Source organism: Nicotiana tabacum, chromosome 7 (assembly GCF_000715075.1).
Source record: "Nicotiana tabacum cultivar K326 chromosome 7, ASM71507v2, whole genome shotgun sequence".
Taxonomy (NCBI): Eukaryota; Viridiplantae; Streptophyta; class Magnoliopsida; order Solanales; family Solanaceae; genus Nicotiana; species Nicotiana tabacum.
Genome location: NC_134086.1, coordinates 135,701,818 through 135,715,728, shown reverse-complemented (window position 1 = coordinate 135,715,728; position 13,911 = coordinate 135,701,818). Strand labels below are relative to the sequence as shown.

The 13,911-nt window shown below is 35.6% G+C and overlaps 1 protein-coding gene across 1 annotated transcript; it reads right to left on the bottom strand.

Annotated features, from left to right (window-relative positions):
• Positions 1-2,696: 2,696 nt before the first annotated feature.
• LOC107769759 (uncharacterized) lies at positions 2,697-8,047 on the bottom strand. Its single transcript, XM_075218650.1, has 13 exons — positions 7,598-8,047; positions 7,442-7,464; positions 7,248-7,335; positions 5,559-6,194; positions 5,004-5,294; positions 4,824-4,854; positions 4,517-4,726; positions 4,344-4,406; positions 3,828-4,248; positions 3,616-3,736; positions 3,353-3,528; positions 3,008-3,199; positions 2,697-2,907 (listed from the first exon to the last, which is right to left on the bottom strand). The coding sequence occupies exons 1-13, from the start codon at positions 8,045-8,047 to the stop codon at positions 2,697-2,699; spliced, it is 2,913 nt and encodes a 970-aa protein (XP_075074751.1).
• Positions 8,048-13,911: the final 5,864 nt, after the last annotated feature.

The window sequence follows — 13,911 nt, the reverse complement described above, 5'->3', positions numbered from 1 at the left end:
ATACCAACAGAGTATATAGTTGTTTTGTTACACACCTGCACGTACCTATAACTATACTACTATATGAAATACTAAATTAATATTTTGTGTATAATCCAATTACATTCAGTTAAAGAAACAAAAAAAAAATATTTTCAAATATTATATGATACCAGTATGGTATACAAGTATACTAACAGAGTATATAGTTGTTTTGCTACACACCTGCACCTATCTATGACTATACTACTATATGAAATGCTAAATTAATATAGTGTGTTGTAATTGATATTTTATTCTTTGGGTTTACAGGACAAATTCTACCCTTCGCATATGCAATTGTTGATTCGGAAAATGATGCATCGTGGGAATGGTTCTTCGTGCAGTTGAGAGAAACCTATGGACAAAGAGAGGGAATGTGCATTGTATCAGACAAGCATGATGCTATATGGAAAGCAACTTCAATTGTCTATCCAGAAGTCCCTCATTGTGCATGTATGTTCCATCTGTGGAACAATATAAAGACAAACTTCAGGAAGAGCCAAAAACAAATCAAAGAAGTATATTTTGCTTTAGCAAGAGCATACACTGTTGAAGAATTCAACAGACATATGGCAGAATTAGAAGCTATTGATAGTAGAGTGAAAACATACCTGATGGATATTGGATATGATAAATGGTCCCGGGCGCATTCCAAGGCAAATAGAACCATGACCATGACATCAAATATTGCGGAATCAGTAAATGCAACAAACAAGCATGCAAGAGACCTCCCAGTTGTGAATTTGCTTGACTTTATGACAACATTGATTCAAAAATAGAATTACACCAATCGGAAGGATGCAGTGGAATCATTTATGAAGATTGGTGCAAAGTATGAAAAAATATTGGCAGATAATACTATCTTATCACAGACGATGACGGTATGCATTTTCAAAATCATAAACACACTGCACGTACTGTATTTTTACTTTTTTACCTTAGTGATTTCACTAAACAACTGAATATTGTTATTTAAAAAATACTATTACTTCATATAGCTAATGACTTTTCTTAATTAAAATTATACTAGGTGTTGCCATCAACTGAATTCTTACATTTAGTAATTGATGGCCAAACAAGAAATGTGGTGCGCCTACATGAAAGAAACTGCAGTTGTGGGAGGTTTCAGCTAGACGATATTCCACGTCCACATGCAATGACAGTTATACAAAAATTCTATATGGATTCATACAAGTATTGCTCGGATTACTACAACATAGACTACTTGCTGAAAACATATGAGATACCAGTAAATCCATTGCCTGATGAAACAACGCGGCAAATTCCAGAACATGTCTCTTCGTAGGTGGTACTGCCACCAAAAGGAAAAATCAAACCAGGAAGACCTAAAAAGAAGAGAGGCATAGGAGGCTGGGAAGGAAATACAGTTACATGTGCACTATGCGACAGAAAAGGACACAACCGGAGAACATGCCGAAATATTCCAAAGAGAGATTGATATAATGCTTCAATGTTTTTATACAACTCATATATTGTAGAATCATAGCATTTGAATAGCAAAAAATAAAATGCATTTCTTGCACTGGACATATATTTGGTATGATGATTCTTTGCGAAATTACTTTTTGGCAACAAATTTATATAGCTACTTGTATTTTCAATAAGAATCTGTTTATTTTCTATTTTAGTATATAAAAGTGGGATGCATTTACATCTAGTTGCTGCAGGAAAAAAGATGCTAAAATATATCTGTGATACCCAAGTGGTATATATGTATACCTTATTGGTATATCTATATACCTTATTAGTATCAAAATATGTGCAGAAATAGAAGTGGTGCACGCTTTGCAGCTCATGTCTGTATTGAACTATAACAAATTGGAAGCCATTTACATGCAGTTATTTGTGCATCATCAGGTACATTAATACAAGGTGATACCCAATGTTATATTTGTATACCTCGCTGGTATATAGTGGTATTGCACTAATATGGCTAAAACAAAATATGCGCAGAAATATAAATGGTGCACCAGATACAACGTGATACCTAAAATGCGCACACTTTGCAACTCATGTCAGTACTTATATCTAGTTGCTGCAGGAAAAAAGATGAGTCAAATACAACGTGATACTCAAAGGGTATATCATTATACCTGATTGGTATATAGTTCTACTACACTAATACACCATCTATGCTAAAACTACAAATGAACATTAAAGCTTAGACCGTCATCACATTCGAAAGTAGATAATTTAACATCTGTCACAACTACTTTGTATGTTGCTGGAAGTGTTCACTTCATCTGCCCCTAATTTTCACTTGCTGAATCCATTAAACCTTACCCTCTGGCAAAGGAATGGACCGAGGCATCCTAATAAACCAACAACTTTATGGAAGAAGCCTAAGAAAAGCCTAATAAAACAAGCTGAAATCAGATACAAAATCAGCAAATTTTCAACATCAAGAGACATAACTATACTGATAACCCCCATGTACTTGAAGAAATCTATTACCACATATTTTGAACCAGAATAATTAAATATGACAAAAGAAATATTAGCAACTGGAAATATTTTATAAAGGCACAAGTTTCCTACAGTCTTGAATCAGTAGAAGGTCATTTACTACTAATAATACCATACTTCACCAAAAACTATTAAAATCCTGCAAAGTTTTCATGATACAATTAACTAAAACCAAAAAGAGACCTATACTACTTCTTGCGTTTCTTTCCACGAGTCTTTTTAGGTGCTACTGGAGCCTCAGATTCACTTGATTCGCCATGCAACTGCTTGTTCCTCCCATAGTGCCACAACAGTATACCAAACCTAGCTCGAAGACCATCCACATCAAAATTAGCAACAGGGATTGGAAGATCTTCAATAATATACTTTGCAAAGCAAGCAACATATACTCCACAATCTCTGAAATAAAACAAATGAATAGAATATAAAAATCAATTAGAAGTGAAAATGTTAATATGAATGAGGAAAACAAAGTAAAAAAAAAAGTAACCATTCTTACGAATTTTGATGTGTTGGCAGAATTGTAATCAGTTCAATATCAAAAGGATCAGTCAACTTCTTTCCCATGTGCAGACCATTTTCTACTACAATGTCACTTCTTTGGTTATAGAATTTAATACTAACTAGAAATAGGGGGATCAACACAGCATAAGCCTTTGCCACTTTCTGAATAGCTTTTTTGTGCTTTCGACTACGTAGCGAGTCATATACATAAAAACATCTCTTGTGGAATGACACACACCCCAATATCCAATGTCAAATTTCTGCCAAATTAATTGGAAAAAGGACATGATCAACCTGGTGCCATGGAGTGTTGCAATGCATCCTAAATCCTTTCATGTACTCCATGATATCGTCTGATCTATCAATCAAATGATCTTGTTTCCCACCTTTTACAAATTCTGTGAAAACCCTTTGAATGATATTATTAAAAAGAGTATCTGTAGTTGTGACTTTGATTGGCATATTAATTCCATATTTCGCCTTCTTCCTAAGATAGTAGAATATAATATTCAAGTGCTGCAAAAAGAGAGGAAGAAAACATGACTACCACTAACAATATGAATGAACTACTACAACAACAAAAATAAAAAGCAGTACACATACCGAACTAGAGAGCGGCCTGCCAGAATAGTTTAAGGTATGGAAAAACGTCTTATCATCAATCTGTTCAACTTCAAAGTCAAAACAAGGCTCTAGCTTTTGATCACTAGGTAAATACACTTCCCTATTTCGTATAAAAGAAGATAAGGATAAGAAATATAACAACAAATATTAAGAAAAAATGAAAACAAAAGTACATGGAAACGAATACGCACTCTCCCAATTGCATATTTGCTTCAACAAAGTTTGAGAATGCAGTAGTAAGCTTAAAATCAACCGTCTCTGAAATGTCATTTACAAATGGAAATCTTCCTTTGATAACCTTTGAGGATCCCCCAACTGCACTAACACCAGATTGCCAGTCATTCCTATACAGTGTCTGTTTTACAGCTGCGGGGCGCCTTTTCTGTGTTAAAACTGCAGGAGTAGTTTCAACATCTGTTTGTATCTGAACAGTATTTCTTGATACCGACTGATCAGGTTTAGACTTATTTACAGCACGAGTTGTCAGATCATTTCCAGATTGATTTACATTACATCTCCCTCCTTGTGTAATGGCAGCAATTAGATCAAGTTGAGAATCAGTATATTCAAAATCAGAATCCAAGTGAAGATCACCCCCGTGTCGACATGGAGCTTAAATTAGAAAATGCTAGTGAATAAATAAATATACAAAGTTAAGAAATTTAGAAAAAAAAAGAATGAAAAGTTATATATATAGAAGACATTACGAGAAGGCAAATTCACATTACTTCCACGAACATCCACTTGACCAACACCATCAACCCGACATGCTAAACACATAAAAGCATTATCAGCATCACTACTTAAATAAAAAATAAAAAACTATCAAGAACCTATCATTTACATACTAACTACAGAATTAGTAACATCAATATCGTACCCTGTGGAGCAGTATTAGACTCAATAACAACATCTGCTCGTGTCTGTACAGGAATTCCTGATGGCAGCGGAGCAGGACCCGACTTTTTAACATCATGATATGACTGCTTATATGTTGCTTGTTGTGTAATAGCGGTGATTTGATCAATTGCAGATGCAAATAGTTCAAAGTTAGAATCCAAACCAAAATCATGCTCATTTACGAAGGGGGCTGAAAAAAGTTTTTTTAAAAAAGGTTAGTCAATGCACAAATACATAGAGTTAAATAAATAAATAAATAATCAAAAATTACATATACAACATTTTACCAGAACGCAAATCATCATCCTGTTGCTTGTGCTGAAAATGAGAAACTAACAATTTTAGTCTTATGTATATTACAAGAATACTATGTGCACTAAAAGTAAAGAATGGAATAGTATCCTATAAGCATATATTGCATCTTTGAATAATATACTATAGCATTATATTATATAAAAGATGAATACCGTTGAATTTCCCTCTGGTTTCACTGACTGCCTACCAATAGTTGCAAGCACCTCCTCAAACTTATTCTCTACAAAAAGCTTCAAAGCTTGTAACTCTTTCATTGCCTCAGCATTGGTAGGTTGGGAATCACCTCCAGTACTTTCAGGCATACTTTGTGTCTTTGGTAATTGAGTGCCAAAAACCTGAAAGCTATCGGGTTGGCTGTCAATGCACTCAACTTCAATTTCAAAGCTTAGAACATGCACATCAAATTGTTTCTTCTCATCATCAGTTGGGGTGATGTTCTTTAGCTGCAATTATTAAGCACACTAGTTAGAAATAGAAATGATAATAAAGTATGAAAGAAAAAAGATCCATATTACCATATGATACCAATATAGTATACATGTATACCAACAGAGTATATCACTGAACTGGGATATAGTATACATGATACCAATATAGTATACATGTATACCAACAGAGTATATCACTAAACTGGGATATTGCTACAACTGTGACTAAACTAGTGTACCAAAACATTAAGAGAGGCAACAAAACTAGGAGAAAATTACCTGCTTGCGTTGCAAGCTACACATTTGCAAAGCAACTCGCTCATTCGGGATTTGACCCATGACTGCCCATTTCAAAATTCGTGGAAGTTTGTTATTTCCAAGATGATCAACAAAGTGACCATCCAAACTTGGGCAGCATTCATACAACCAAGTCTGTAAAGCCAACGGGAAGCCACCAAGTCTATAAAAAGAAGGCTTATCTTGAAACTTGTTGGAACACGAGTCAATTGTAGCTTTATAAACATCTATACCCCAGGGATAATTATTAAAATCACCAGACTCAACCACGTCAATGTAAAACCGTGAAATAGCCTTTGTTTTGAGTTGAGAAAATAAGAAGTTGTTGACAAAATACAGAACTGCTATCTTCAACGCATCATCATCCGTTTCCCATTTCTTCTTCTTAAAACAGTCTGCTAGTTGGGCAAATGTCACGGATGCAGTCCCAAAATATTTTGAAATCAACCTATTCTCTGCTATGCTCTCTATACTTGTATCACCCTTACATTTCAACCCAGTAACAAGTGCAAATTCACCCAAGCCAAACCGCAACCTAGAATCATTCACTACAAACCGCATCTCATTTTTAACCTCATGATGTACTTCTCTCATAAGCAAATGGTGCATAACACGAATCTGCACAATCACTGGTGGCAGATCCAAAAAATAGCCAAAGCATGTTTTCTTAAACAGTCGAAGTTGCCGCTTTGATAAATTCGCTTTCAATTGATGAATAACATGACAATTGGTATCCCAATCAACCTTTGGTTTATAATCTAAGTCAATCGGCACAAGGAAATCTCAACACTGCAAAACATGTTCATATAAAATAATTTTAGAAATAGAATTTACTTAAAATGCAACTAAACCAACTAAAAATATCACAACTACCATACGATACCAACACGACATATAATTATACCAGCAGGGTATACAATTATACTGACTAATTTCCGGCAACTACAAATGACTATACTACTATTACATAACAGATAGAAATAAAGAGAAAAAGCAAAAAGGAATGCAGCTATAAAGTATTTTCAAGATATTGTACGATACTACTATTATTAAAGGAAAAACAAATAGCGAAGACAGCTAAAAAAAGATCCAGAAGCATATGATAGTATATAGCTATACTAACAGGGTAAATAGTTGTACGGGGTTGTTCCAACAACTGTCTATAACTATAAAAACTATCACATAACACACATACACTATGTCTATAGGCACAAAACTTCTATGGGAAACATCATGCGTGCCATTGCCACTGCAACAAAACATCAGTTACGCAACAATCGGATAAAGAACATAAATGCAATTTTTTAGAAGAACTATGTCAAATAGCATTGCCTCCCCCTTCCAGACTCAAGTACTATGTCAATCATGTAACTGAGTACCTGTCATCTTTTTTGTATACTACTTAGCACCAATTCAACAAATCATTTTCATTAGAAAATAAGTCAATCATGTCCTAACTTATTACTTAAGGTTAAGGGATTCTTCAGATGTTTCAAAAGGGACAATGAGTGTTATTCAGAAAACGCCCCATACATGATCACTCTACCCCGATGCCTGCCTATAATCAATGCCAGTGGTGGTCACCAGCCAAGGTCGTGGGGCTTCTGCACATTGACCCCATCCATACCATGCCACCTATAAAGAAAAGCTCATTCTGCACACATAACTTACACGGTCCCATTCCTTCCATACTTGCTTCTCCCCACCACTATCAACTGGCCTAAACACTAGATCACGTACAAAATCATCTAATGTAAAGCTGAAAATCAGAAATCACACAGAGCAGCTCTGGCTTCAATAAATTTGGTTGACAACAACAACTATTGATTGACAGCACTAGTGAATCAACGACCATTTTTTTAAACCTCAAGCAGAACATTAATTTAATCTGTCAATTTAATTCAAAAAATTAACACAACTGACTATAACTATGATATAATACAAAAGCATAATAAGAAATCAAAAAATAACAATGTACTATACATTAAAAATCGCAAAGATCATAATTGTAAGAAAATTACCTTCTTGGGTGCGACACCAATTTTTCTCTTCTTTAACTGAGAATCATCGCTACAATCAACATCTACCGGTTGAGTCTCTGTTTCAGGCACGGATTCACATCGGCTTCTCCCTAACTCAGAATCCTCAACAACTTTACCTTTTCCCTTATCAGTCACAGGAACATCTCCTATGACTGGTTCAAAATTTGTGTCGGGTAATGACAGGTAGGGAGTTTCATCGACTGACGCGACATTAATATTTTTGCCTTTTCCACCCTCTAATTCTACATTTTCAGTTGTATTTTCAACATGACTATTGCTAGGGTTACGACTAAGTGGAGACTGAAAATCAGAAAATAAGGAAAAACTAGGCCCAGACATGGCTGAGGCAACGGATTCAGCAGCTACTTCTTTTGAAAAATGATATTGTCCAAAGCGCCACCATCTACGCGCACAACTCTTCCGACCCATAGAGAAAACAACAACCCATAGACATTGATTCACAAAAGTATAAAGGAAAACATAAAAATCCTATGATTTTGAAAACCCACTTTCACTAAAATGTACTTTCAGAAGCAAAAAATTCACCCAAAGCAAAAATGTCACCCAAAATTAGGTACTAGACGAAGAGATAGAACGGAATCGGAAGAAAAAAATTACAACTCGAATGTGTTTCACTTTTGCGTTCTCATCGGTTGGCTATGGAGTTATGGAAAGTGTACTCTGTTAACTGATAGAGAAAGAAGGAAAACTTGGGAATAATGGGCAGAATGGGCTGGATCGAAGATAAGGGAGAGATTGGTAGATTGGGCCGGGGCTGGGTAAATAGATTGGGCCGACTAGGTAGGCAGGGTAAATAGTTTGGGGATGGGTATTAAAAGGTAAATAGTTTGGGCCGACTAGGTAGGCATGGTAAATAGTTTGGGGATGGGTATTAAAAGGTAAATAGTTTGGGCCTAATAGGTATAAAGTGAGATTTTCCCTAAAATATTTGTAACCCAACCTATTAATCTTTGGGCAGATTAGACGGGTTAGATGAGTTTGGGCTCAAATTGCCACCCCGGCAATAGTAAATACTATACAGTAGTACTACTAAAAGACTCGCTACAACAACTATTTGGTGTCTGTTTCCTTAAAGCTCTATTTTCTGACTAGAGATCAACTTCAACAACTCTTTTATGGCTAAATGAGAAAACAAACATTAATCTCTCCATTACACTTTGCACGTCCACCGTCCACGTTAACCCTTTATTATCCCCTACTAATTTCATTTATTTGTAATTTTTCTTGTTAAAATTATTCTTGAACATTTTTTTTAACTTTGAATTTTTTTCCTAACGTACATTTAATTAAACAAACAGTAAACTATATGGTAAAAAATCTGGTTTTAAAATTTAAACTTGTTACAACTTACATGGGGCAACTATGTAAGCTTATATAGTACTTAGTAGTTTGTTCCATTCGTTTCGTTACCGGCAATCAACTGGTGAGTGGTGACCTTCCTAGATCTCAAAATTTTGTTATATATATATATAGTGGATATCATTTATTGTGATGGTATATAATAATTAATATGATGACTTTTAGAGTAAGATAGGGTTGCCTAAAAATAAGCAGGGTGTATAAGAATATTTCCATCTGGTGTGTTTCCTAATTAAACTCAGGCAAATGTGTGTCCATGCATGCCTTCTCCTCAAGAATTTGGGACCTAGAGAATTTTAATTTGTTGTACTGCAGAGAGGGAGAGATAAAAGACAGTTATATATAAACTCTAAACAGAAGTAAATTAGAAAAATTAGAAAAAACATACTAGTATAGTTTTTGACTTATAATAACCTGCCAAATTTCTAGGAAACTAGAAGTGCTTATTTGGAAAGAGGTATATGGTAAAGCTTTCGGAAGAAGCAAGTTCTTATGAATAGTAGTAAAAGCTAGTAATTTTTTTGCCGTTTGGAAGAAATTAAAAAGTAGTTTCCTTACAAGCAGAACCAAAAAGTTGTTTTTAATTTCTAGCCTATTTGGCCAAAAATTTTTATTTGCCAAAAGTGTTTTTTTTTTCCAAAAATATTTTTTCCAAAAGTTAGAGGTATTTGGCCAAAGTTTTTAAAAGGAAAAAAGTATTTTTGAGTAGAAGCAAAAAAAAAAAAGTAGTTTCTTCAAAAAACACTTTTGAGAAAAATACTTTTTAAAAGCTCGATCACACATTAATTACTGTTCAAAAGTGTTTTCCAAATTAATTAACCAGATGCAAACTACTTTTCACAAAATATACTTTTTTAAAAGCTTGGCAAACATGCTCTTTATTTGGCTCAAACGTACTTTTAAAAAAATTAGTCAAACACAAACTACTTATAATTAAAATAAACACAAATTGAACTGCTATTGTATAAGTGAAAGTACTTTTTTTAAAACTCCATTTGATGATAAGATAAAAAGTTCAACAGAAAGGTTCCAAACAACAACATGAGTTTCATGACTTTAAAGGTCACAAAAAGGATAATCAAGATCCGACAAACACAGTTATCATCCGCATGCAAAACAACAAACTAATTCTTCGGTAATTTAGAATCCATAATTATAGTTTTCTCCGAAGAATTACTTAAGGGATTCACTTTGCCGATCTTTTCCTTTTCTGATTTGATGACTTCTTAGCTCTTTTCTTCTTTTCCTTCTTAACTCCATAATCATTAATAGCTCTCATCATTAGTGCTCTGTAAGGTTTCTTCGGACTCACTTCTGATTTTTCTCCAGGTTTTGTTTCAGCTGATGCGGGCATTTTCCCTGCTTCAGTTCTCCTATAATAAAGTACCAAATTAACAACACAAAATAAAATTAAAAATGTTATAATTAAGCTTTAAAAAAATTAAAATTATAAATGTAAGTGCGTGCATTTACCTTGGTGGAGGAAAACCAATCATGTGCGGTTTTGCAGGCTCAGAGGCAATTGGCTTGCTAGTAATGTCTTCCGGTTCAGCTTCTTCGCTAAACTCGACGAATCGGAGAAATGACTGTCAATGTAAAATGTATATATTTTTAGCTATTTTGCTTCACCTTGTTTAATCAGGGTTAAATAAATTTATCTTACTACTATGGATAATCTTAGGAAAGAAAGAAAATAAATATCTGGAAAATAAAGTGATTTAGGTCTTCTTTCCCTCCTTTTGGTACGAAAGTCCTCCAATTGACGAATTTTTTAAAATATTTAAGTCAACCAAACATGAAAATATTTTCTTTGTACAAAACGGCAAACACACCAGTAAAACACATGTACAACTTTATATCCGCATGCAAATAGTTTGTAATATAGCTTATTACAGGATTAGAGCACATGCAATTGCAAGTAGAGTATAGTTGATAGTTACATTAATTAAACTTAAAGTGTATAGTAAAGAACTTATAATGCAGCATTAGCAGAAACATGGAAGATGTATGTAGGTGTCAAAAGATTGATCTGAAAAAGATAAAATATGGGGAAAGTTGAAGAATGTATAGATCTCCATAGAAATGCATATTCAAGTCTAAAAACTGCGGGAACAATTACATTTTCCAGAATGGAGTAAAAAAGTAGAAGTATGAAAATTTCAAAAAAAGATTATAAGCGAAATATACAAAGTCACATACAGTTTTTCTTCTTTTATTTGTAAAGCTTGTCACTTAAGAATGTTAAATGCATCTTAATTATTCTTAATTGGATATATTTATCTGCATTTTCATATACTCATTATTTAACAATACCCTCGGCCACTACTCTTGGTTATTTAGAAGTCAATTATGTAGGATTCTGACTAAATACACATTGTATATATAGGAAGAAAATTTGTGATCAACCTAGATGTGTGAATAAACTACTTCAGCCGTATAGAGAACTTGGAGAAAAACATATTCATCCAAATTACTTCCTATAGTAATTAATTTTTATCGGAGATGGCAGACCTACTTTCATAGTCTCTTGAATGAGGAGGGGGACAAGAGTATTGTCCTGGGTGATTTTGGCTCTCCGGGAGTCGTTGTGACTTTGGGTATTGTAGGCGGATTAGAGTTGATGAAGTTGAGGGGACTATGCGTTAGATGAGTAGGGGCAAAGCGGCCGGGCCGGATGAAATTCCGACGGAGTTTTGGAAGAGTGCAGGCAAGGCAGGCTTGGAGTGGCTCACTAGGTTATTTAGTGTCATTTTAGAACGAAGAAGATGATCGAAGAGTGGAGGTGAAGAACGATGGTTCTTGTATATAAGAACAAGGTTGATATCCAAAATTGCAATAACTATTGGAGTATCAAGCTGCTTAGCTATACTATGAAAGTCCGGGAGAGAGTGGTAGAGCTAAGGGTGAGGAAGAGTGTGTCAATTTCTGAGAACCAATTTGGGTTTATGCGGGGCGTTCGACTAGAGAAGCCATCTACCTTGCTAGGAGATTGAGGAGCAATACAGGGAGAGAAAGAAGGCTTCCATATGTATGGTGTTCATCGACTTGGAAAAGGCGTACGATAAAGTTCCGAGGGAGGTTTTGCGGAGGTGTTTGGAGGTTAGAGGTGTACCTGTTCCCTACGTTAGGTTGATTAAGGACATGTATGATGGATTAAATACACGAGTGATGATGGTGGATGGGGACTCAGACCATTTTCCAGTGATTGATGGGTTGCATCAGGGGTCAGCACTCAACCCTTTTTTGTTTGCTCTGATGATGGATTTACTGACGTGCCACATCCAAAGGGAGGTGTCATGGTTCATGCTATTTGCAGATGATATTGTATTGATTGACGAGACACGAGATGGTATGAACGCGCAATTAGAGGTATGGAGGCAGACTCTAGAATCTAAAAATTTCAAATTTAGCAGGACCAAGACAGAATACTTGGAGTGTAAGTTCAATGGCGAGAGTCATGGAGGGTAAGGGGAGGTGAGGCTGGACTCGCTGGTCATACCTTGGAGAGGGAGTTTTAAGTACCTTGGTTCTATTATTCAGGGGGATGGGGAGATTGATAAAGATATCACACATCGTATTGGGGCGGGATGGATGAAATAGAGACTCGTTTTCGGTGTTTTGTGCGACAAGAAGGTGCCACCGAAACTTAAGGTTAAGTTCTACAGAGTGGTAGTCAGACCAACAATATTGTATGGGGCAGAGTGTTGGCTAATCAAGATCGCTCATGTCCAGAAAATGAAGGTAGTAGAGATGAGGATGTTGAGATGGATGTGACGACAAACCAGATTAGATAGGATAAAAAATGAGGTTATTCGCAACAAGGTAGGTCTGTCCCCTATTGAGGACAAGATGCAGGAAGCGCGACTTAGGTCGCTTGGTTATGTGAGGAGGAGGAGCACAGACGCTCCGGTGAGGAGGTGTGAGAGGTTGACATTGGAGGGCCTACAGAGAGGTAGAGGTAGGCCAAAGAAGAGGTGATTAGGTAAGACATGACGCAACTTCAGCTGACCGAGGACATGACCCTTACCCTCGATAGGAAGGTATAGAGGTCGATAGGAAGGTATAGAGGTTGAAGATTAGGGTAGTAGAGTAGGTAGTCTATAGTGTTCATAACAGTAGTATTGGCACGCACTCTTGTTTTCTGTTGGTAGTAGATTTTTCTGACTAACCGTTGTTTCTTTCATTGTTGATCACCTTACTATCTGGTTGTTTTTATTCTGCTTTTATATGGCTTGTTGATACTGTCCCTTCTTTTCTATATTTTCATTAATGTGGTGCTTATGTTTTCCTAAGCCGAGGGTCTATTGAAAACAACCTCTATATCCTCACAAGGTAGGGGTAAGGTCTACGCACACACTACCCTCCGCAGGCCTTACAGTGTGAGATATTACTGGGTATATTATTGTTTTTACTGTTTAAATATTCACCATGGTATAGGAGCCTTAGGCTCAAGACAAAGAAAATTGTCTTAAGCTTTATTATAATCGCATTCCCAAGTCCCAACCATAGCTTCATCTACTATCACTACTTTGACTTTATCACTTTCATTATTCCATCAACTCATCACGATTAGTCCTATCAATTTAAAAGCCTCCAACTACCATGTATGAAGAATTCAAATGCTACAGCTTACAGAGAGCGATATTGAAGGTGAAATATTTTGTGATTGACGATGCCCTACCTGCTATAGACATCAATGAAAAAGGAGAAGAAACTCCCAACCCAATTAAAATATTCAGTGCGGAAGGAGTGTGCTAATAAGGAATCGGATCACAGATACCTAGTGAGGATGTGTAAGACGTTGGCAATAGTAGGTCTAACGAGAGGTAGAGGTAAGACGAAAATGTATTGAAGTAAGGTGACTAGAAGAAACATGACACATCTTCAATTTTTCGAGAATATGACCCTAGATA